Source organism: Pogoniulus pusillus, chromosome 11 (assembly GCF_015220805.1).
Source record: "Pogoniulus pusillus isolate bPogPus1 chromosome 11, bPogPus1.pri, whole genome shotgun sequence".
Classification (NCBI taxonomy): Eukaryota; Metazoa; Chordata; class Aves; order Piciformes; family Lybiidae; genus Pogoniulus; species Pogoniulus pusillus.
The window spans coordinates 26111545-26135389 of NC_087274.1; the positions used below are offsets into that span (position 1 = coordinate 26111545).

The following is a 23845-nucleotide window of genomic DNA, read 5'->3' on the forward strand; positions in this document are numbered from 1 at the left end:
TGCTCCCCATCCAGACTCCTGGGCTTGGGTTAATCCCTCCAGCTGAACCCTGTGGATGTTGGATGATTTCTGGAACTTTACTGTGTGGTTACTGCTCTCATCTGGCCCAAGCCGTGGGTCATGGTGTGAACAATCTTCAAGCAGGGAAAGAGCATCTACAGGGTGTACTGGGCACTGTGCTCAGCCTCTCCTCACAGGACTGTGCTCCAGACCTACCCCCACATATTCAGGTGAAATGAGTGAGGACCAATCCAGCTTTCCTGCATATGCACCCTGGCACCACAGTACTGCAACTGCCTCTCCCCAGCCTCGTCGCCCTTCTCTGGACACACTCAAGCATCTCAATGTCCTTCCTAAACTGGGGGGCCCAGAACTGAACACAGTACTCAAGGTGAGTTTTTCAGCCTCCCTCTGAACTACTGCAAAAGGCAGGTGAGATGCAGCTGCCCTGCAGGACGCTGTGATGGTGCTGGGTATGAAAACACAGAGAGAGGGAAAAGAAGATTTTCAAGACTTTACCCCCACTGCCTTCCAGTGCCTGAGGTCCACCGAAGGCTTCAGCAGCACTATCAAGGTCGGTGGTACAGCATCCCAGAATCTCAGCGTGGTGGAGCTTGGGGAGATCATCCAGTCCAAGCTCCCCTTCCCCCTGTGCCTGCTAAAGCAGCTCACTCAGGATCACTATGGCCAGGTGGGCTTGGAATCCCTCCAGAGAAGACTCCACAACCTCTATGAGCAGCCTGCTCCAGGGCTTCAGCACCCTCAAACCAAATTTGTTTTTCCCTTATGTTTAAATGGAACCTTCTGGGTACCAGTTTGTGCTCCTAGATTCTGGTGGCTTCTAGTGTGGAGCAGGCTGCAGAGATCCCCAGGTTGTCTGTGTAATGGGTTGTTAATTCCCATCTTAATTTAATAAGCCCCTTAGAACTCAACATTTTAAAGGTAGGGGTTTTTTGATTGCCCACCTCCCAGTTGGCCTCAGGCTCCTTGCAGAAGCTCTCCTTGGGATGGGCTCTGAAGAGCTCACTCAACCAAGGGTCTGAAAACCCTAAAGGAAACGCTAAGGAAGGAACTGGGATGGTTCTGGGGCTGGAGCCAAGACAAAAGGAGGGGGAGGGAGAATCTGCAGCCGCTCCCAACACACACGGGAGACCTGACATCTTGAACTGCTGCCTGCAGCATTTGCTGGGACATAAATCAGACCAGGCACGGAGGGGTCTGCTCTGCCAACACCCATAAAGAGAAACACTAGAAGGAAAGAGGCAAAGCTGAATTAGATCCATCCCTTGCAGAGCAGAAATCCTTCACACCACTCAGAAGAGAGAAACTGATGTTGGAAAACCACAGAAGGTTTGGCCAAGGGTAAAATCTTACATGCTAATGAGCCCCCGAAGAATTCTGACCTGTGAAGGATATTGAACTACTGAGAAAGATTTATATCCAATAATACACAGAAATGGAAGTAAGCACAGAGCAGAGGGGGCTGGAAACACACTGCAGCCATCCTCCTGCTCACTGCAGAGCTGAGGAAGAACTCCAGAGAACAGCAGAAGTCTTTTTCCCTCTGTAAGCAGCGGGAGAAGTCCGGTTCCTTGGACAGAGAAACTGCTTGGTGTGGTCACTGCCTGCTGCAGCACTGAAAAAGCCTCAGCACAAAATACTGTCACACAGTCACATAGTGCCAGGGTGGGAGGGACCACGAGGATCACCTGCTCCAGCCTTTCTAGGTGATGGTGCAGTTGCAGTGAGCTGGCCCAGCACTCTGTCAAGATGAATCCTAAAACTGTCCAGTGTAGAGGACTCCACTGCTTCCCCCGGGAAATGATTCCAATGTCTGAGTGTTCTCACAGGGAAACATTTTCCTCTGGAGCCCTGTGGGAATACTGCTCCAGTGCAGTGGTGCAATCCCCATCCCTGGAGGGATTTCAAAGCTGTGGAGGTGTGGTGCTGAGAGAGATGGTTTAGTGGTGCCCTGGTAGTGCTGGGTTAATGGTTGGAGGAATCCATGATCTAAAAGGTCTTTTCCAGCCAAAGCAACCCTGCGATGCCGTGATTTCTGTTTGGACTGGACCTCAACCTTTCCATTAGCTCCTTCCAGTGAAGAGTACACAGCTCTCCACTTGCACACTAGGAAGGATGGTTGAGCACAATCCACTGGACCAGCCAACCACACCCAACACTTGCTCCAAGCATTAACACCCCTCCAGATCCCACACCACCCACCTTGCTTTGAAGATTTGCCCTTCACTTGCCTTTCTCTACCCCACGTTTCAGTGGTAACAGCTCACCAGTGCCCAGCTCTGCGCCTGGCATCTCCTCTGGCCAGCAATAAATCAGCGCTTCAAGAATCACAACTAACAGAGAACTGGCAGAGCAATGAGGTTTCAAAATGACACTTTTATTAGAACTAAACAAAGGACACAAAGCTCCAATTAACTTAAAAACTTGATACTGGGCGATGGCAAACACAGGACCAGTATGCTCAGAGCACAGACACAGGATTTTCAACTGAAATTTCACAACCTGGGCTGAAATTCTTCCGAGTGCAAAAAGCAAAAACCTGGGATCCATACAAAGAATCTTTATTTGTAATTAAATATACCCAATCATTTGATAGAAACGACTGAAAAGTGTTGCAGTACGTGCTGAAGCAGCTCAAGGTTCAGTAGTCAGCAAGGTTTGGACATAGAAAGTTACAAGGATTTTGGAGCTGTAGAAAAGATGTTCGCTCTTGCCAGCAGACCAAGCCTGGCTGGAAGGTAGTCTCCTGCCAAGAGAAGGTTCTCCACCTGCCTGCAGCCCTGCTGACAAACCACCTCTGAAATCAGTGTCCTGGTTCTTAATTTGTAGGCAGGTTTATTGCCAGGGACAGGAATCTCAGTAGAAAAACAAACATGTTTGTTTTTTGAGCTAATATGAACTGGAAGCCAGGTTTTTCCCATCACAGAGATCCTGCAACCTGCTTGTTTTGAAGGGGGAAAAGAAATGACATCCTGCTTTACGTCTCTTCCCTGTTGGTAAATAGATTTTGTTGAAAGCTTTTGATATTTTCCCTTCCCTGTGAATAGTTTAGAATCATCAACCTGCTCTGACTGGAATCTACAACCCTACCTGACCATGACCTGACTCTGAGCTTAGAGGCTTTGCCTGTGTAAGTCACCAGCTCACCAAAATCTCCCATGGCCTTTGAGTTATTTAAACAAATATTTACATCTTCTGCTGCAATCCTCACTCAGGAAGAAGTTCTGAGCTGCTACTGTACACTCCAAGCCATCCTTTCTCAGAAAGTCCTGCAGCTTTAGGGGTTTTTGGTCAACACAAAAGACAGCAAAGCGTTATCTGAAGCCAAGTCACCTATTTGCTGGAGCTGCATGTATCACCTGGAAAGAGCTGCTCAGGAAGGTTCAAAAGGAAATGGGAATCACTGAGGGCTTCTGAAGGCTTTTAAGCTTGGAAAATAGGTGTTGAAAGTTCAAGTCCAGCTGTTATGGCTTTGTCTGCTTTCAACATCAGAACTCTCCTTCATTGCTCTGGTTGAATGCCAGGCTCAGAATGATCTTTGTGATGGACATTTCATGGAGTGGCTTGGGTTGGAAGAGACCTTCAAGATCATCAGTTCCAACCCCTTGCCATGGGCAGGGACACCTTCCACTAGCCCAGCTTGCTCAAGGCCTCATCTAGCCTCCAGGGAGGGAGCATCCACAACCCCCCTGGGCAACCTGCTCCAGTGTTTCACCACCCTCACTAGGAAGAAGTTCTTCCTCATCTCCAGTTTGTGTTCATGAAATGCTTCACCTCACCTGGTGCCATTTCATAACACTCCAAATTTCAAACAAACCCAAAAGCCTCAAAATGCTCAGTAAAAGGTATCACAACCATTCTGATCAGAACATTCTCCATTTAAATAAAAAAACGGCAAAGAAGCAGCTGTTTTGACTCCCTCCTTGTTTAATCCACAGAAAAATTAAGTGAAGAGAGATCGCAGAAAAAGAACAGCAGCAAAGTTTAGGTTTTAGATTGACATGAGCCATGAGGAAGAAATTCTTCCCTACACATGGTGAGGCACTGGAAAAGGTTGCCCAGGGAGGCTGTGGAGGCTCCAAGCCTGGCAGTGTTCAAAGACAGGACGGATAGGGCCTTGAGCAAGCTGCTCTAGTGGGAGGCATCCCTGCAGGGGAGCTGGAACTAGTCGGTCGTGAAGGTCCCTTCCAACCCAAACCATTCTAGGACTCTGTGGTAATGCCTTAAGTCTCCAATAGTACAATCAGATAATTTACTGTAAGGAGAGGTAAAGCTTTGTAGAATTTTAATTAACAACTATCTGAGAACAGCTTTTTCTGCTCCTTCCCTGGTTTAAACTTGCACGCCTTCAAGTGCAGACAATTCTTGGCTGTTTCAGATTCCATGACAGGTAGCAGACAATTTTAGAGTGTCTTTAATTCAGCAATGTCAAGCATTTTTTCCTTCCTTAAGACCTTGCTTTCAGGTTGAAGACATGCACCTGCAAAATTCAGTCTACTTCAAAGCCCATTAGTTCTGAAGTAGAAGTGTAAATTTAACAAGTGTATGTTGGTGAAATGAGTTTTACTCTGCAATTTTTCACCTAAGGCTTGGCCTCAAAAGTCCTGCCTTCAAAAAGCTACAAGGTGACTTCCATGCTGAAATGTCTTCAGTTAATCTCAGTTGGAAGGAAGAGAACAGGAAGAAAGAGAAGGAAGAACTTGATCTAAAAGGCCTTTTCTAACCTTCATGATTGGAGAGGGAATGTTTCCAAAGGCCTGCAGTGACAGGGTGAGGGGCAATGGTTTGAAATTAGAGATGTAGATTGGATGTTAGGAACATGTTCTGCACCATGAGGGTGATGGAACACTGGAAGAGGTTGTCCAGGGAGGCAGTTGAGGCCCCATCCTTGGAGATATTCAAGCAACCTGATCTAGTAGAGATGTCCCTGATGACAGCAGGGGGATTGGACTAGATGACCTTTGGAGGTCCCTTCCAACCCAAAGCAAGATTCTCTGAACAGCCCTCTCTTTAGGGATATGGCAACCCCAAAGCTGCTGGGCAACTCCAGCTGTGTCACAGCAACTTCCCACCTCAGCTACAGGAGGATCTGATTCACTGTCAGTTGCTTTGCTCTATGCAAACTACACAGAACAAGAACTCAACACTTGAACTAAACACTGACCCCTTCTCTAGAATTCATGGTACTGTACATCTTGCTTTAGAAACAACAACTAAGTACAATGGTCCATCATGCAAGCCATGAGACTATCAAAACATTGGGTCTGGGGTTTGGTTTTTTGGGTTTTGTTCCACTAAATTCAAATAAAGTTGTGGGGGTTTTTTTTTGTACAAATAATTTAACCAATCTAAATAAATACTGAACATGGAATCCTGCTGAAATATGCTTGGGAGTCAACATGTTCTACCAAAACAAGCAACTGTGACTAAAAGCATCAAGTACTGACTGCCCACCTCAGGATCACTGTGTACAGTGCCATTGTTTCTGCACAAAAAAAATCAAGAAGGTTCAGGGATAAAGGTCAAAAAGAGAAACCCAAACCACTACCCTGCTGGTTCAACTGACACTGTGTATATTTCATAGCAGATTTTAAGGAAGAGAGGAAAATTCAGACTACTAGGAATTATGGGGACAGCTCAAAGTTGGTATTTTGGGGTTTAAACTGAAAAATTTACTACCAAGGACGGGTATTAGTAAATGTTGAGCTTTTGGGGTCTGGAGGACAGGTCTTGTGTGAAGCAGATGAGGGAATTGGGGTTGTTCAGCCTGGAGAAGAAGAGGCTGAAGGGAGCCCTCATTGCTCTCCATAACTTCCTGAAAGGAAGGTTGGAGGAGGCAGGTGGGGGTTGGTCTCTTCTCCCTAGTGACAAATGAAAGGACAAGAGAAAATGGCCTCAAGTTGCACCAGGGCAAGTTTAGCTTGGAGATTAGAAGAATCTTCTTCCCTGAAAGGGTTCTCAAAGACTGGAACAGGCTGCCCAGGGAAGTGGTTGAATCCCCATCCCTGGAGGTGCTTCAGAGAGGCAGATGTGGTGCTGAGGGCCACAGTTTAGCACCAGCCTTGGTAGAGTTAGAGAGAATGGTTGGACTGGATGATATTAACAGGCTTTTCCAGCCAAAACCATTCTGTGATTCCATGCCCTACTGTCAGTGTTTGATCAGACAGCTAAAGACAGTAACTACAAGCAATTACTGATGCAGTTGAAGCGTTGGCACCACTAGCCATGACTCACTGACTGCACCGTGAGATCCAATTATTGATGTCCTTTGACTACATCTGCTCAGTGATTTTGAACCTGAGATGAAAACGGAGAGGCAAGAGAACTAATTATGGAGTAAGCAATCATCAGATGAAAATCATCAGACATGTGAAGAGAATTCATTTGTAATGACTACATGGAAAGAGATCACAACTGACATTTCCCCTTTCTGCTATTTAGACAGACACTTCAACTCCTTTTCCTGCCTGAAACCATTTGAAAGGCTCCTGTGATTCCAACGCTTTCCTAACTCATGGAATTGTGAGTAAGAGCAACACCCTCTACTCCCTAGTCTTAAGAAATTTAAGGCACCCATAAGAAGCAAACTTCATGAGAAGTTTCCATTCTAGGGAAAAAAAGTAGATGTTTTTATTTTTCTTTCAATAGAAAAAAAATGAATCCTTATGAATCTAGAAAAGTGATTAGAATGCCACATTCTCTGTCAGTGAGGCAACAGCATAGTGATATTTAGCTTAAATAAACCTCAGCAAGCTACTTCTGAAGCCACATTATCTCCACTAACAGCTTACAAAATATGTAATATTGAAGGGAAAGTTTGTATTCCATTCTGAAAAACCTTAGGGGGAAAAAAACAGGTAGAAGCAGAGCAAGGTTGGGCCCCATGTAATGCTGAAAGAAAAGAAATGGGAAACATTTTTTTTTCCATGATAGCTACACTTAATTTATACAGCAAACTTGCAAGTGTAATGGGTCACTGTACCACAATGAGCACAAATAGATGATTCCGTGGGCAGGAGCACTGCTAAAAGAAGCAGGGTTTGTTTTCATCTGTATGGAATGACAGTAACTCACTTCTCTGATGAGCAGAAATTTCATTCCATAAGTCAGAAAACAGAGCTAGGATTTATTACTAGAATCAGCTCAAAACACTTCCCATAAATCATAAAGCCCAAGTCATATGTAGCCATTAGACACAGAGAGATAGACAAGGTTTTGGTTACAGTTGGGATCAGCTTCAGATTCTGAAGCTTAGTTCTTTGCTTCTGCAGCTTCTTTATCATGTTTTTCCTTTGCTTTCTCCTTTTCTTCCAGTTTTTCTTCTTTTTGAAGCAGTGCCATAATCTCAGCAACCTGACTGGTGCCAATATCAATATCTTCTTTGTCAATCAGTTCTACTACCTAAAAGAACACAAAAGGAAATGAGCAGAGCATTCAGTTTTTACATGATTGAGACACTGAAGGCTCTGGAGCCTTCAGCACAAGAGAGGCACAAATCTATTGGAGCAGGGCCAGAGGAGAGAAACAAAAATGATCTGAATGTGGACACCCTCTGCTCTGAGGCCAGGCTGGGAGATTTGGGACTGTTCAGCCTGGAGAAGAGAAGGCTCTAGGGAGTCCTTCTGGTGGCCTTTCAGTGCTTAAAGGGGTCAATCAGAATGCTGGGGACAGACTCCTTAAAAGGTTCTGTTGTGACAGGACAAGGGGTCATGGTTTGAAACTAAAAGAGAGATTCAGACTGGAGAAGAGGAGCAATTTTTTACAAGGAGGGTTCACAGTATCACAGTATCACAGTATCTTTGCCATCCCTCAGGTTGTAAGACCCTGGCCCAGTTTGCCCAGAAAGATGGGAGATGCTCCATCCCTGGCATCACCCCAGGTCAAGCTGTTTAGGGCTCTAGTTGCAGATGTCCCTGCTCACCTGTTGGGACTAGATGACCTTTAAAGATGCCCTCCCACCTAAAATATTCTATGACTTCATAACATAAATGTTTGCCAGGCCAAAAAAAAAACAAGAAGAAAAAAAAACCCAAAACACAACAAAACCACCTCAGTTCTTTCACGTTCAAGAAAAACAGCTTTTTTTTTTTTCTTAAATGAAACAAATTCAAACCACAATCAGTGCCTCAAACACATCCAGAGCATTAAAAATAAGCTAAAATTTCAAGTAAATCTCTAGAACATTTTGGCCTCAGCACACAAAGACTCACATTTTAAAGCATCAGTCAAACTAGAGCCATTTATTGTGCCTGTTTCCACTGGAAAGCTCAGATTCAGCATCTGCTGAGATGGCATTTAAGAGAGTATTTGTTTTATAGGTTTAATTGTATCAAGAAGAACTCAGTGTGCTAAACAGACACAAAGTGACAGAGCCTGCAAGGTGGAAGGGGGTAGATGTCTCTCTGAAAGCAAGCTGAACAAATAATTTAGCAGATTGCAAATTCCTCGAGATAGCTTTTTTTGTGTGTGCAAGTTGAGTTCTTGGCATAGCTCCTCCAGTTCCTAGAATTATTCTGTGTTCCATGCAGAATTCAGAAGGGCATTTTACCTGAGCTGCAAAATGTCCAGCTGCTCTTTCAGAGCAGGGAGACAATCACCACTGTAACAACTTCCAGAGAGACAAAAAAAACCCCTTGCTTCAAAAGGCTTGATGCTGTCTTTTCCAGCTGCAGAGTTTAAGTGCTAGTGTCTGTACTGAGCAGGAAAATTGTTTGCAAGGAAGTAAGTTTCATCTCTAAATTGATCATGTTAAAAAGAAAGGAGAGAATGAAGGAGAAGTGCAGAGAAAATTACAGAATCCCAGAATGGCTCAGGTTGGAAGGGACCTCAGAGATCATCTACTCCAACCTTCCCACCACGGGAAGGGACACATCTCAACTAGGCTCAGCTGCTCAAGGCCTCATCCAATCTGGCCTTGAACACTCGCAGGGAGAAGACATGCTAGATAGGGCTGGGGGATAGGTTGGACTGGATGATCTTGGAGGTCTCTTCCAACCTGGTTGATTCTATGATATGCACAACCTCCTTGGGCAGCCTATTCCAGAGTCTCACCACCCTCATACTGGAGAGCTTCTTCCTAAGCTCCAGTCTAAACTTATTCTCCTACAGCTTCAAACCATTCTCCCTTGTCCTGTGGAAAGAGGGACACATGTCTGGAGGCTGGCTAGCCTCATTTTCTGCAACTGCTCCACAGACTTACCTTTACAACATTATCTATATCGATTTTGCCATCCTTGTTTTCATCCAGTGCCTCTGCAATCCTGGTTAGCTTCTCCTCTGGAATCTTCTGGATTTGCTTCATGGCATTAATGAGCTCAGTGATGCTGATGAGATTCTCCCTGGAGAGGAAGCACATTCTGTACATGGCAAGCAGTTACTCCAAAGGAGCACAGCCAACAAAAAGCACCACTGAAAGTCACTGCAGTTCATTTCTACCAATATTAAGTACTTATAATTCCAGAGTGGTTTGGACCTGCAACAGGTTGCCCAGAGAAGCTGTGGAGGGTCCATGCCTGGCAGTGTTCAAAGCCAGGTTGATGGGGCCTTGAGCAAGCTGCTCTAGGAGGAGGTATCCCTGCACGTGGCAAGGAGAGTGGAACTAGATGGATCTGGATGGTCCCCTCCAACCCAAACTATTCTAGGATTCCATGGTTAGACCTGTTCTCCCATTTTTGAACTGGAGCAGGGTAGTTTTAGGTTGGACATCAACAGCAAGTTCTTCACAATGAGGGTGATGAAATACTGGAGCAGGTTGCCCAAGGATGTGGTTGAGGCCCCCCACTGCAGATTTTCAAGCTCAAACTAAACGTGGCCCTGAGCAACCTGATCTAGTTGGAGGTGTCCCTGCTGACTGCAGGGGCATTGGACAGGATGACCTTGGAGTGTCCTTTCCAACCTGATGCATTCTGTGTGGTTCTAGTTCTTTCCAGAGACACACCAGACCTTACTGCCCTTCTCTCCTCACTACTGACAAACACCAAACATGAACATGCTCCACAAACTGCTGCACATCTTCTCTATCAGGGCCAACCTACTGCCTGAGGAGCAGGACCAAAGGCAGGATTTCACCTGCATCACTGAACACGACAGTGATATATTAATTGACTCTCTGACTTTCAGAACCCACTCAGGACTAGCACCTGGGAAGTGCATCTGGTTTTTGCCTTCCTCATTCCAACCACGTTTAAAATACTTTAGAAGAGAGAAGCTCCACAGGACAATTTCATGAATTCTATTTTTAGAATAAATCATCTTAACATTTGAATCACAGAACTGTTTCAGCTGGAAAAACCCTCTAAGATCATCCAGGTCAACCATCAACTAACATCACCATGGCCATTAAACTATGGCCCCAGTGCCAAGCCCACAGGTTTCTTGAACACCTCCAGGGATAGTGACTCCACCACCTTCCTGGGCAGCCTGTTCCAACAACATCTTACTTGCCAATTCCTTTTAAATCACATTTTAGACAAAAGTGAGGCTGAAGATGAACAATCAGAAACACAGTCAGTGTGTCACTTACCCAGCAGGAGCACTGGCCCCACTGTCCAGCTTCACATCCACTGTCTTTTGGTTAGTCTCCAGTTCATTAATGATTTTGTCTATCTGACCAATCATTCGGTTCACTCTCTTGGTCAGTCGCTTGCTTGCCTTTGACTCCTCCACAGCCTCTTCCTGGCCAGCTTTAGAGAGTTCTTTTATCTCTTGCAAATCCTACAAGAGAGAGAAAAGCTTTTGTTGGGGTGAATTCTTCACAACAGGCACAACTGACTCTGAGACAGGAGCCATTTGTGAATGAGAGGCAAAGAAAGGCAAACTGGAACCAGAATAAGAAAGATCTCACACATTTTCATGCACCTGTCTGCCTTCAGCCAGTTGTTCTACCTCTCAGTGGTCCCCCAACACCTCCCCACAAAGGGAAACCGGTAATGGAAATAGATTTAATACAGTGAAATAATAATAATAAAGCCTCTCTAACATTCACAGAGTTATGCTCAGCAGTGCAACGCTGGAGCACAACAGCTCCAGGACAGCAGGATTCATAGAATGGTTTGGGTTAGAAGGGACCCTCAAGATCATCCAGTTCCAACTCCTCTGCCATGGGCAGGGACACAGGCAACCCTGGGCAGCCTGTTTCAGTGCCTTGTCACCCTCACTGGAAAGAATTTCTTCCTAATGTCCAGTCTGAATCTCCCCTCGACCAGCTCAAAGCCATTGCCCCTTGTCCTATCACTCCAAGCCCTCATAAAAAGTCCCTCCCAGCTTTCTTGTAGGTCCCTTTCAGGTACTGGAAGGATGCTCTAAAGTCTCTCTGGAGTCTCCCCTTCTACAGGCTGAACAGCCCCAACTCTCTCAGCCTGTTTCCACAGGGGATGTGCTCCAGCCCTCTGATCATCTTCATGTCCTCCTCTAGACCCATTCTAGCAGCTCCATGTCCCTCTTATACTGGTCAAAGCAAATAGGCCTCAGGAGCTGAATGGGTGAGACCCTACAGAGATGGCAACCATCAGAGGAGGTCACCCCCAGGAAACTCCCTAATTTATAAACTATGATGTTATAATACATAAATTATAATTTATAGTACAGAGTAATTCTGATTGCTACTGTGGGTCAACTATCCTGGCTTTTGCTGCTCTGAGCTTTAGCAGCTGGCCAGCTCAAAGACTCTGATCACTCTAGAGACACTCCCAACCACAACTGGCCACAAAGTGTGCTCTCAGCTTTGTTCTCACCTGTAGTCTTCTCAAAGAATCCAACTTTCCTGAACAGGAAATTGATTTTATCCTAGCAAAACCAGGACAACCCCTTCAATGTTATTTTTCACAGGGAATCCTAGATGGGCTTGGTTTGGAGGAGGCCTTCGAGATCACCTGCAATACTGACATCTATGCTTGGTAAGAAAGAACTGCAGCATGCAGCAGTTACTCAGCACCTGTGGCGTCATTGGGAGTGAGAGGATGCTCATCTATTGGGAACTACTCCAGTGAGTTTACCTTGGCTTTAAACATGTCCCACAAACAAGGCTTTGCAGTGTCCCACACAGTTTATTCCCTCAGCTACTATCTAAAACACACCCAAGCAGATGATCTTTGAATTTTGGGGGCATTTATGCTGTAACTGAATTAAAAATGTAACTTCCAAGCCCCCCTACTTCACCTCATTGTACTCTTGAACATCACCCTTCAGTTCCTCGAGCTCCTCCTTTTCCTTTGTTAGTGATTTCTTCTGTTCCTGCAGCTTGGTGCAAGCATCACTCAGCATGTCGATCTCCTCCTTAGTGATCTCCTCACCCTGCCACAGAAAATATTTACAAATCAGTGAAAGACACATGTGGGATTTTCCTCAAATATTTTGGGTCTTCTACCAGGACAGAATCCAGATTCTTTTTGCATCTTTGGAGTCAGTATGGTCATAGACACTTTGAGGTTAACATAGAGACCTACATTTCACAGAGTCATAGGAGGTTATGTGTTGGAAGGGACCTCAAAAGCCCAATCCCACTGCCAGAGCAGGGTCACCTAGAAGAAGTCATATTGGAATGCATCCAGGTATGTTTTGAATGTCCTCAGAGAAGGAAACTCCACAACCTCTCTGGGCAGCCTGTTTCAGTGTCTTGTCCCCCTCAAGTTCTTTCCTTTGTTCATGTGGAACCTCCTCTGCTCCAGCTTGCACCCACTGCCCCTTGTCCTGAGCAGAGCCTGGCTCCATCCTCCTGACACTGCCCTGCACATCTTTATCAACATGGATGATGTCACCCCTCAGGCTCCTCTCTCCAAGCTCCCTCAGCCTGTCCTCAGCAGGGAGATATTCCACTGCCTTCAGCAGCTTTGGGGCTCTGTGCTGTTCGAGCAGTTCCCTGAGGCCCTTAAACTGAGTGGCCCAGAACTGGACACAATAATCCAGATGTGGCCTCAACAGGGCAGAGCAGAATTGGAGGAGAACCTCTTGACCTACTAGCCACAGCCCTTCTGATACACCCCAGGATACCCTTGGCCTTCTTGGCCACAAGGGCACATTAAATGACCATGAGGTCACCTTTCTGCCCACCAGAACCCCAGGTCCCTTTCCTCTGTGCTGCTCTCCAACAGGTCAGTCTCCACTTGCAGTCTAATGCAAAGATCTTAAATCCCAGGGGTATTAGTTTGCTGTGGTACCCAAGTTTTAAGTGCACCAGTAGAAAGTTCAGTTAAGATGATTTATTCTGTAGGCCTTGGCTCTTTGAAATTCTGTACTAATTGTGTCACTGAAGAATGTTTTCCTTCATCCTTTATTGGGGCAAAAATCCAAACAACTGTAAAATGTTTCACGGGAGAAAGAAATCACACCCAAGAATCTGCAGAGTAAAGTTCAGGGTGTTGAGCTGGAATAAAGCTATCTGCAATCATCTTTGTGAGAGAATCCTAGAATGGTTTGGGTTGGAAGAGACTTCAGGATCATCTAGTTCCAACCTCCTGCCAAGGAGAGAGACACCTCCTACCAGAGCAGCTTGTTCAAGGTCCTATGCAACCTAGCCTTGAACACTGCCAGGCTTGGAGCTCAGCAACTTCTCTGGGCAACCTGTTCCAGCGCCTCACCACCCTCCTGGGAAAGAAATTCTTCCTCATACCTCATCTCAATCCAGTTTCTTCCAGTCTGAAGCTTTGCAAAGCATATCTGCCTCTTGAAAAGCTGAGAATAAAAATCTAACCCCCACTGAATGCCTAAAAAATTAAGATTTCAAAATGATTCCTCAAAACCACTAAAATCCCCTAATACCAGCTACAGTCAGCACATTAATCTTACTCAGACAGAAGCTTTTCTTTTGAATAGCTAAACTCTAAGCAGCCACAAACCAAAATAATGCTTGGACTCAATGACCTTAAAGGTCTTCCAACCAAACTGATTCTCTGCTTCTGTGATTGTAAGGAGAGTATAGAAAGACACAGGCAAAGGATGCCAGAAACACAGAGCAGGAGGGTGGTGACTCCACAATGAAACCAAGCTCACAAAGTATGCATCCAGCTTCTCCAGCTCAGAGTTTCACTGCACTGTTAGTATCAAGGCATCAGCCTCACTTCTGAATTTAATACAATAGTTAACTTTACTAAAAAACAAAAACAAGTGGCACAGCTTGAGAACAAATTCCTCTGCCTCAAACAAAATCATCTAACTTCAAGAAGCTGGCAGCCTCACATTTTTCCTCTAACAGGCAAGAATGCATTCCATGGGATTTAAAACCTTTGGAAGCATCTTCTGGGGACAGGTCACACTGTAACCCGATTCCGCTTCTTGTTTGCTTTCATCAGCTGGGGCTGCTGAAGTTCTGCTTGTGGCCCGGAGTCTGCCTCCCTCCCATGGCTCTCCTAGTGGCTGCACTGTCACAGCTATCTCATCACACAGCACTGTGAGTCCAGTGTGGATTAATTCCATTTGCTTACTACTATTAAAACCTCCTTGGCAGCATTCTAAAGGAAACAAGGTTAGAATAATAGCAAATAGATCAGGATGCTGCCCAGGAAAATGGAAAGTATTTTTCTGATTAAAATGTTGTTGTGGTTAAGCCCAGATGGTCACTTAGCACCACATGGCTGCTTGCTTGCTCCTCCCTGTCTGCTGCTGAGGTGGGCAGGAGAATCAGGGAACAAAAATGCAACTTGTGGGTTAAAACAGTGGAATAACTAAAATCATAAAATCAAGCGGGTTGGAAGAGACCTCCAAGATCATCCAGGCCAACCTGCACCCAGCCCTAGCCAGTCAACTAGACCATGGCACTAAGTGCCTCATCCAGGCTTTGCTTGAACACCTCCAGGGATGGCAACTCCACCAGCCTCCCTGGGCAGCCCATTCCAATGCCAATCACTCTCTCTGCCAACAACTTCCTCCTAACATCCAGCCTAAACCTCCCCTGGCACAACTTGAGACTGTGTCCCCTTGTTCTGTTGCTGGTTGCCTGGCAGAAGAGACCAACCCCCACCTGGCTACAGCCTCCCTTTAGGTAGTTGTAGACAGCAATGAGGTCACCCCTGAGCCTCCTCTTGTCCATGCTGAACACCCCCAGCTCCCTCAGCCTCTCCTCATAGGGTTTGTGTTCCAGGCCCCTCACCAGCTTCATCGTCTTTCTCTGGACACATTCCAGTATCTCAACATCTTTCTTGAATTGAGGAGCCCAATAAATAAAAATAAATAAAATAAATAAAAATAAATAAAAATAGTAATTAAAAAACAAAACCAAAAAGAAACAAAAAAATTGCCCAAAGCACTAAATGACATGAATAAGGAATATAATTCTTAAAAAGAGAGAAAACCAGGAGCAGTAAAAGTTGTAACGAAAAAGAAGACAATAAAAAGAAAGAACAAAAGTGCAACTTGTGGGTTAAGAACAGTGTAATAATTGAAATAAATTAGTAATAAAGCATCATAATAAATAATATTAAATAATAGCAGTAATAACAACCATAAAAAAATAAATAAATGCCCAAAGCACTAAATGACAATAATAAGCAGTAAAAATAATAATGAAAAAGAAGATAATAAAAAGAGAGAGGAAATAACAACAATAGTAATGAAAATGAAAAAGGGGAAGAAATCAACCCCAAAAAAGAAGATTGCTGCTTCTTGTGCACCTCCCTCACTGGCAGATAAAGGGGAAATGAGAAACCCTCAATTCAGGATAAGCACCAACTAAACCAGCAGTGTGTTATCAACTTTATTTTCACACTAACTCCAAAACACATCACTCTGCCAGCTCCTGGGCAGAAAATTAACACTATCCCAGGCAAAACCAGGACAAACATTTCAAACTGATGTTGTTATTCTGCAGATACACTGAGAGAAATGCTGACATGGATTACCTTCACACCTTCCAGCACCGGTGCTGTATCCTTCAAGGTTTCTGAGTGCATTGCCAGCTCTGCCCTTGCCAGCTCTTGTTCAGGAGCCATAGCCACTGGGCTCTTCTTAACTTGCAGAGCAGCTGCTTCAAGATCTACTGCTGGATCCACCTCTTTCTGCATGGGAAAAACCCAAGAAGTTTGAATTCAAACAAGGATAACATTACCTGTATTAGCATCAGCAAACAATGACTTCTCAAAACAGAACTGCTGAAGTAGGTGCAGACATGAGAAGGCAATGTTTAAAGACTGCAACACACTGAGGGGGTTGATATCAAAATGAGAGAATCCTAGAACGGTTTGGGCTGGAAGGAGCCTTCAAAATTATCTAGTTTCAACCCCCCTGCCATGGGCAGGGACACCTCCCACTAGACCAGGCTGCTCAAGGCCTCATCCAGCCCAGCCTTGAACACCTCCATGGAGAGGGCATCCACAACCTCCCTGGGCAACTGGAAATAATTTCTTCCTCATATCCACTCTCAATCTACATCACTGTCATCTATTTCTCAGTGGTTGAGAGCAAAACTTACCACTGCTGCAACCTGAAGGGTTTCTTTGGCTTTCTCTGCAGCTTCAGACAATCTTTCCATCTCTTTCTCTTCATTTTCTTTCCTGATGGCTTCTTCTTCCTGAAGTGTCGCTTCCAGACGTGCTTTGTTGTCTATTTTTTCACCTTCAACTTCTGCCACTTTGACTTGAGCCTCTTTGGCCTAAAAATAATGTAAGAAGTCAATAAATTCTCTGTGTGCATGGCTTGATGTCTTTATAAAGGAGGAAGAGCACATACCCTTCTTGAGACAGGTACCACAGGTGTGCTAATGGACACAACCTCCCCCACAAGTGAGCCTCAGAAAAAAGATGATTCTCTCTCTTTGGAAACAACTCAAACCCCACCCTGAAATCCTATATTTCTTCAATGTGCTCTTAAGACAACCACTAATTTAGCCAGATCACTTCTCTCTCTCTCCACATCATGAACATTTCCATCTATTAACATCTTTATATAGTCTGAGCATAGAGAGTTTCTCATTTAAGTACCATTCTAAATCTTCTCATGCTATCTCTGTCTGCTGTCATGCAATGAAATGGTGCTTTTTATTTGTTTTGTTTTCAGATCCTTCTCATATAACCAACTTCTGTGCTTGAAGGTCACTCAAATAAATCTATTCATGATTTAGCTCTTCAAGGAAAAAAAAAGGAGTCAAGAACATCTGCTTTTCTGAATGGATTTTGAGTGATGATGCTGAAAGTTCGAGACTCTGCCCATCAATACTCACAGCACTCTCTGGTAGGGTCTGAAGTGTTGTTTTAAGCTGATCAGCTGGAGAAAGGGTATCTGGCAGATACATGGCTCTGGATAAAATAAGCAATGATGTTGGGATTTCCTGGTTCAGGTGCAGATCTAACCACTAAAAATGAAACACAAAACAAATCTTCAACATCTGCACTCTTCTCTTTTTTAATGGATCAAGCCAAGTATAGACAAAAGAGTAAATAAGAGATGAGAGGATCAAGGCCTCCTCAGTAAGTCTGCAGATGACAGAAGGCTGGGAGGCAGTGTGGATCTGCTGAGGGTAGGGAGGCTCTGCAGAGAGATCTGGCCAGGCTGGTTTGATGGGCCAAAGCAAATTGTATGAGGTTCAACAAGGCCAAGTGCTGGGTCCTGCACCAGGGTCACAACAATCCCATGAACACTCCATGCTTGGACCAGGGTGGCTGGAGACCGCCCAGCAGAGGAAAACCTAGGGGTGCTGGTTGACAGCTGGCTGAAGATGAGCCACTGTGTGCCTAGGTGGCCAAGAAGGCCATCAGCATCCTGGTCTGGATCAGCAATGGTGTGGCCAGCAGGGCCAGAGTAGGGATTGTCTCCCTTTACTGGGCATTGCTGAGGCCACATCTGCAGGATTGGGTTCAGTATTGGAGTGCTCACTCCAAGAGGGGTTGGAGTGAGTCTAGAGAAGGGCAATGAAGCTGGTGAAGAATCTGGAGAACAGGTCTGGTGAGAAGCAGCTGAGGGAACTGGGGGTGTTTAGTCACTGGAGAAAAGGAGGCTGGGGGAGACCCCATTACTCTCTACGGCTCCCTGAAAGGAGGCTGGAGGAAGGTTGGTCTCTTCTCCCTGATGACAAGTGAAAACAATGTGAGGAAACATCCTCAAGCTGTGCCAGGAGAGGTTTAAGTTAAACATTGGGAAGCCCTGGAACAAGCTTCCCAAGGATGTGGTGAAGTCCCCATCTCTGAAAGTATTTAAAAGATGTGTAGAAGTGGTGCTGAGGGACATGATTTAGCAGCAGACTTGGTACTGTTAATGGTTAGACTCTGTGATCTTACAGGCCTTGCCCAACCTCTGTGACTCCATGAATTGCAAGCAGACTTTGGACATGTATAAGTCTAAACATCTAATTTGCATCAGCAAAACATTACAGCCAAGCTAAAAGCCAGAAACCCATTGCTACTACATATTTACACAGCACACGTGTCAAAAGCTTATTAAAGAGAAGGGCTATTTCAACCAAGCCTTTAATTAGAAGAGAATTAAAATGATTTCTCAGAATCCTAACAAAAATCAGAGCTAGGAGGTAAAGTGGAGTCTGGGAGTTCAGCCTTGCAGCAGGATACCTGTTTGAGCTGCTCCTTGAGACGCTCCTCTGTCACACCAAGAGCTCTCATTCCTCGGGCACGACAGGCTGCCTGCAGTTCTTTCACGGTCAGGCTGTCCACTCCTTCTTCAGCAATCATCTGTACAAAGTGCAGAACAAACTCTAGTATCCAGCATCTCAAAACTGAAGAGCCACCATCGCCACACCTCCAGAAACTGCCGTTTTCCCAACGGCCACTAGAGGCTGCTGGGACAACACAAAACAGCCTCCACTTGTCGAACAGTGAATCGCACAACGGCAGGGGTTGGAAGGGACCTCCAGAGATCATCAAATCCAACTCCCCTGCCAGAGTAGGGTCACCCGTGGTAGGTCACACAGGAACACATCCAGATGGGTCTGGAAAGCCTCCAGAAAAGGAAACTCTACAATCTCTCTGGGCAGCCTGCTCAAGGGCTACAGCACCCTCACAGCACAGAAGTTTTTCTTCATGTTGAGATGGGACTTGCTGTGTTCGTTTGTGTCCACTGCCCCCTGTCCTATCACAGGATATCACTGAAAAGAACCCAGTCCCACCCTCTTGCCCTCTGCTCTTTAGCTACTGATCCCATGTCTCTCAGCCTTTCCTCATCACAGAGATGTTCCAGTCCATCATCCTCGTAGCCTCTGCTGGGCTCACTCCAGTATATCCCTATCCCTCTTGAACTGGGAAACCCAGAAGTGGACACAATACTCCAGATGTGGTCTCACCAGGGCAGAGCAGAGTGGGAGGAGAACATCCCCTGATCTGCTGCCCCCACTCTTCTTAATGCATCTCAAGATACCCATGGCCTTCTTGGCCATGCAGGCACATTGCTGTCCCATGGAGAACTTACTGTCCACCAGGACTGCAAGATCCCTCTCCATAGAGCTGCTTTCCAGTAGGTCAACCCCTGATCTGTACTAGTGCAGGGGGTTGTTCTTCCCAGGTGCAGAACTCTACACCCAGTGCCATGTTATACTGCTGGCAATGTCAGTCTCTCTCCAGTTAACATTTCCACCAGCTCCCTGCCAAGTGACAGTTCCATAGTGCTTTCCTTTGTCATATCAGCACATCCACTGCAGTTAGGGGTAGACAGAAAAAGATGAAGCTTTCTCTTCTGATTTGAAGCCTTTTCATGCCAAGTTAGCTCCAAGAAAATTCACACATCTATCCACACACACTCATTGCTCTCCCCTGTCTACATCATTAATAAGCACGCATCAGAATAACTCACTTTGTCATCTGCTTTTATGCTTCTCAACCTCATGGTCAGCTGGAAGCGGAGAAAATTGTTTGTCCCAATGGACTGAAGTTCCAACAGTTTACAAAGTGCCACCAACTGAGGTCTGGTTAGATTATCCAGAGTCAACTCATCTTCAAAGAGTTTGGAGAACCTCAGGATCTCCTCATTACTGGGTCGTTCACCTGTTTCCCTGATCTGGAAGAAGAAAACAGACACACAAAGACTGTCAAAGCAGTTGTTATGGTTGAGTATTATCTTGAATGACATTCTCATTTTTGTCAAGCACTTTGCTTCAGTTTTGGGATAGGAAACAGAGCACAAGGAAGACATGGAAGAAATTTTAATGACACTCAACAACTTCTTTAGCAGGCAAAAGACCTGACAGTTCTGGTAGTTCCCAACAACACTTCAGAACAGAATCTTAGAATGGTTTGGGTTGGAAGTGACCTCCAAAGGTCATCTAGTCCAACCACCCTGCAGTCAGCTGAGGCATCCTCCACTAAATCAGGCTGCTTCAAGCCTTGTTAAGCCTGACCTCAAATATGCCCAAGTATGGGGCCTCAACTACCTCCATGAGCAACCTGTTGCAGTGTTCCAGCACTCTCATGCTAAATAACTTGTTCCTAACATCCAATCTAAACCTACTCTTCCAGACCCAACATTAGATGCATTTGCACACAAAGGAGTAGGTCTGAGCTGGCACTGCCATTGGATACCTCAAGAAAAAACATTATCTGAGCAAATAAAGAGCCACTAGAGAAATTACACTGGCAAGTATTCTTCCTAGTGCTATCCTTACTGAACACAGAAGCACATTAAAAGCATCACCCTGTGAAGATGAAAAGTTCAACCAATGGCCAAGACTTTGCAGTGTTGGTCTCCCTGTGAAACAAGGATTCTAACACTTGCTTAACTACATTCTCCCCACAATCACATTTGTTCCATACTGGTTTGCTTCCAGTTCCCAGCTGTTCTGAACCACCTCAATGCAACCTGAAGTTACTGCAAGGAATAAATCACTCATTGGTGAGATCACTGAATCCAAAACCTGCACAATTTCATAATGGAGTCCTTTCAGTCATTTAACACCTTCAGGCTACAGTAAGGATTACCAGAAGTGTTTTTACTTTCTTCCTCATCTCCACTCTAAATCTCCCCTCTTCCAGCTTCAACCCATTCCCTCTCATCCTATCACTACAAGCCCCTGCCAAAAGTCCCTCCCCAGCTCTCTCCTGTAGCCCACTTCAGGTACTGGAAGGCTTCTTTAAGATCTCCCTTGAGCCTTCTCTTCTCCAGGCTGAACAGCCCCAACTCTCTCACTCTGTCCCCATAAGGAGGTTCTCCAGCCCTCTGATCATCTTTGTGACCTACTATGGACCCACTCCAGAGTAGGGTCAGGAAGATAATCAGAGGACTGGAGAACCAACATATTAAGCCCCTAATGAGTGGTTTCTGCAGCACCAAAAACTTCACTGTAGAAGCAGCTAAAAAAGTGTTTAACATGAAAGCTTTGTCTTGCTCTGACATTTATCATCTAAGTGAAATGAGATCAATGAGAGAAACACTTGACTGTAAAAAGTACACCCACATATAAGAAATGCAGGGCTTGAAACCTCTTTTTAGTCATCAGAGGAAGTTGGGACTTCCTCCACCACCTGTGCACCGATAGGTCATCAATTTCCACAGAAATCAACTGCCAAGTGCGAGTTCTCAGAAGCAGTTCTTTCAGCAGAAAATGAAACGTTCCAAACGTGAAGCACAGCAGTGGCCTGCTCCCAGAGGCTGCAGTTTGAGTGCTTTAGCTACCAACCACTCTGCCTAACCATTTAGCATCTTCTGCCCACGAAGAACAGTGATAAGGGCACAGAAGCTTCACAATACAAGGGCTCTGCAAGCAGGTATCAACTGCTAAAGCTTACCAGTATCATTACTTGAGGTAACTTACACAGCACCATCACTGAATACCTTTGGTCAGAAGAGACCTTTCAAGATCATCCAGTCCAACCCAAAAAAGGAATCCCAAAAAAAACCCCAAATGCTCAAAAAGAATCAAATCCCTCCAAAACAAACTGCCCTCCAAAAGCAGTCTCCCAAAAAACAAATACATGCAAACACCCCCAAAAAAAGAAATCCCCCAAACCCAACCACATTCTGTTTCTCCAGACCAAAGAGAATCAAGGGATCTGATGATTCCCACAGTCCAAAAGGCAAATCCATCTTTTAGTGTTGTTTACCTTTTGAAAGAACATTGAAAAGTCTTTTGTAACATTTCCTTTGGCTGCTTTGTTTTTCAAGGCCATCTCCTCGATGGTGTCTTGAAGGAATTTGGCCAGTTCAAGCTTTACTCTCAATTCTTTCTTCAATCTTTCCTCCTGTCAAAAGAAACACTTTGATGCAGAAGTTCATTCCAGAGAGACACACTAAAAACTCCTTCTTCTGCCCTCTGACAAATCATGTAGAGTCACAGAACTCTTTCAGATGGAAAAGACCTCTAAGACCAAGTCCAATGATCAACCTAACACCACCATTGCCACTAAACCATTTTCAGGGAAGTGGTAGAGTCACCATCCCTGGAGGTGTTCAGTGTGTGGACCTGGTGCATAGGGACATGGTTTGGTGCTGACCATGCAGTGCTGGGTCAAGAGTTGGACTGAATGACACTGAAGGTCTCCTCCAACAAAAGATTCACAGAATGGGTTGGAAGGGACCTTCAAGATAATCCAGTTACAGCACCCCTGCCATGGGCAGGGACACTTCCTACTAGCCCAGCTTGCTCAAGGCCTCATCCAACCTGGCCTTGAACATCTCCAAGGAGGGGGACATCCACAACTTCCCTGGGCAACCTCTTCCAGTGTCTCACCACTCTCACTGTCAAGAGTTTCTTCCTAATCTCCAGTCTAAATTTCCCTTCCTCAAGCTTCAATCCATTGCCCCTCATCTTATCACACCAAGTCCTTGTAAAAAGTCCCCATCCAGCTTTCTTGTAGCCCACTTCAGGTACTGGAAGGCTGCTCTAAGGTGTCCCTGAGGCCTTCTCTTCTCCAGGCTGAACAGCCCCAACTCTTATAGCCTGTCCCCATAGGGAAGGTTCTCCAGCCCTCTAATCATATTTGCAGCTCCAAGTTCCTCTTGTTCTGGGAATATCAGAACTTGATGCAGTACTGCAAGAGGGATTGGTTCATTATTAAGTACTCCAGGTGGGGACTCTGTGGTTCCTTATTCCATCTTAACAATAAGGCCATCAAAACAACAAAGTAAACCAAAGAATTATCCAAATACAGACAAAACCAATGATCTGTTTTGCTTTTATTTTTCCCACCAGATTATCAGCTGATAAATTCAGGCCTGCTTACCTTCTTAGACTTTGTCTCAAACGTAGAGGGAAGCATATTAGGGAACAACTTAAGAGCTACTGGAAGCAAAAATTCCATAAAAGGGACAACAAGAAAAACAAGGAAAGGGACCAAGCGGAAAAGGTCGGCACATATTCGAAGAAACTGGAAGGAAAAAGAGAAAGAGAAATGAGTCAAGAAGAACAACTTAAAACCACTTAGTTCCAAACCACTTTATATCACCATTATTACTTTAACTCACATGTATTTCTTTTTCCCATCCACGAAATTTAAACTTAACACAGCAAAATGATGTGATGAAGTGAGTTTTTTGTATCTGCAGGTTGTTACACAGCAGAGTGACAGAGTTTCAGCACTTTTCAACACTCCAGCAAGCATTTCCAAGGCCTGGCTGTGTCTCAATAGGATTATTGAACAAGTATCTCATTTAAACCTCTTAAAAGCACCTGAAAACAGGAGGTGGTCATTTGTTGTCCTTAAAGCTGCTTAAGTCCTTTTATTCATCTTTATTTGTGCTCCACCACTTCTTACATGCATGAGCTACTACGGACTAAGTAATCAAGAAGAAAATGAAAGCTGCCTCTCCCTCTGCCTCCTAACAATTGCAATGGAGTTTGAAATCCAGGGTAATGAGCCCAGCTTGCTGGATTCCCTTTGTTCATGCATTGCTTTTCCAGAGCAGCAGTCCTCTGAGGCCTCCATGCCTTAGCTACTGAATCCTCAACTGCAAACATACTGTC

The 23845-nt window shown here is 45.0% G+C and overlaps 1 protein-coding gene across 2 annotated transcripts in view; it reads right to left on the minus strand.

The window, feature by feature from the left end:
- Positions 1-2377: 2377 nt before the first annotated feature.
- The window catches only part of LETM1 (leucine zipper and EF-hand containing transmembrane protein 1), a 33256-nt gene continuing 11788 nt past the window's right edge, over positions 2378-23845 (minus strand). The window contains exons 4-14 of one of the 2 annotated variants that reach the window (XM_064151559.1): positions 23106-23249; positions 21987-22124; positions 19744-19947; positions 18510-18629; positions 17168-17299; positions 16421-16600; positions 15852-16007; positions 12178-12312; positions 10544-10734; positions 9221-9377; positions 2378-7422 (exon numbers count right to left, since the gene is read on the minus strand). In XM_064151559.1, the coding sequence (XP_064007629.1) occupies positions 7273-7422; positions 9221-9377; positions 10544-10734; positions 12178-12312; positions 15852-16007; positions 16421-16600; positions 17168-17299; positions 18510-18629; positions 19744-19947; positions 21987-22124; positions 23106-23249 (1707 nt within the window). In that variant the 3' untranslated portion in view covers positions 2378-7272. The remainder of the gene's footprint in view (positions 7423-9220; positions 9378-10543; positions 10735-12177; positions 12313-15851; positions 16008-16420; positions 16601-17167; positions 17300-18509; positions 18630-19743; positions 19948-21986; positions 22125-23105; positions 23250-23845) is intronic. The other variant, XM_064151560.1, reaches the window with a different exon arrangement.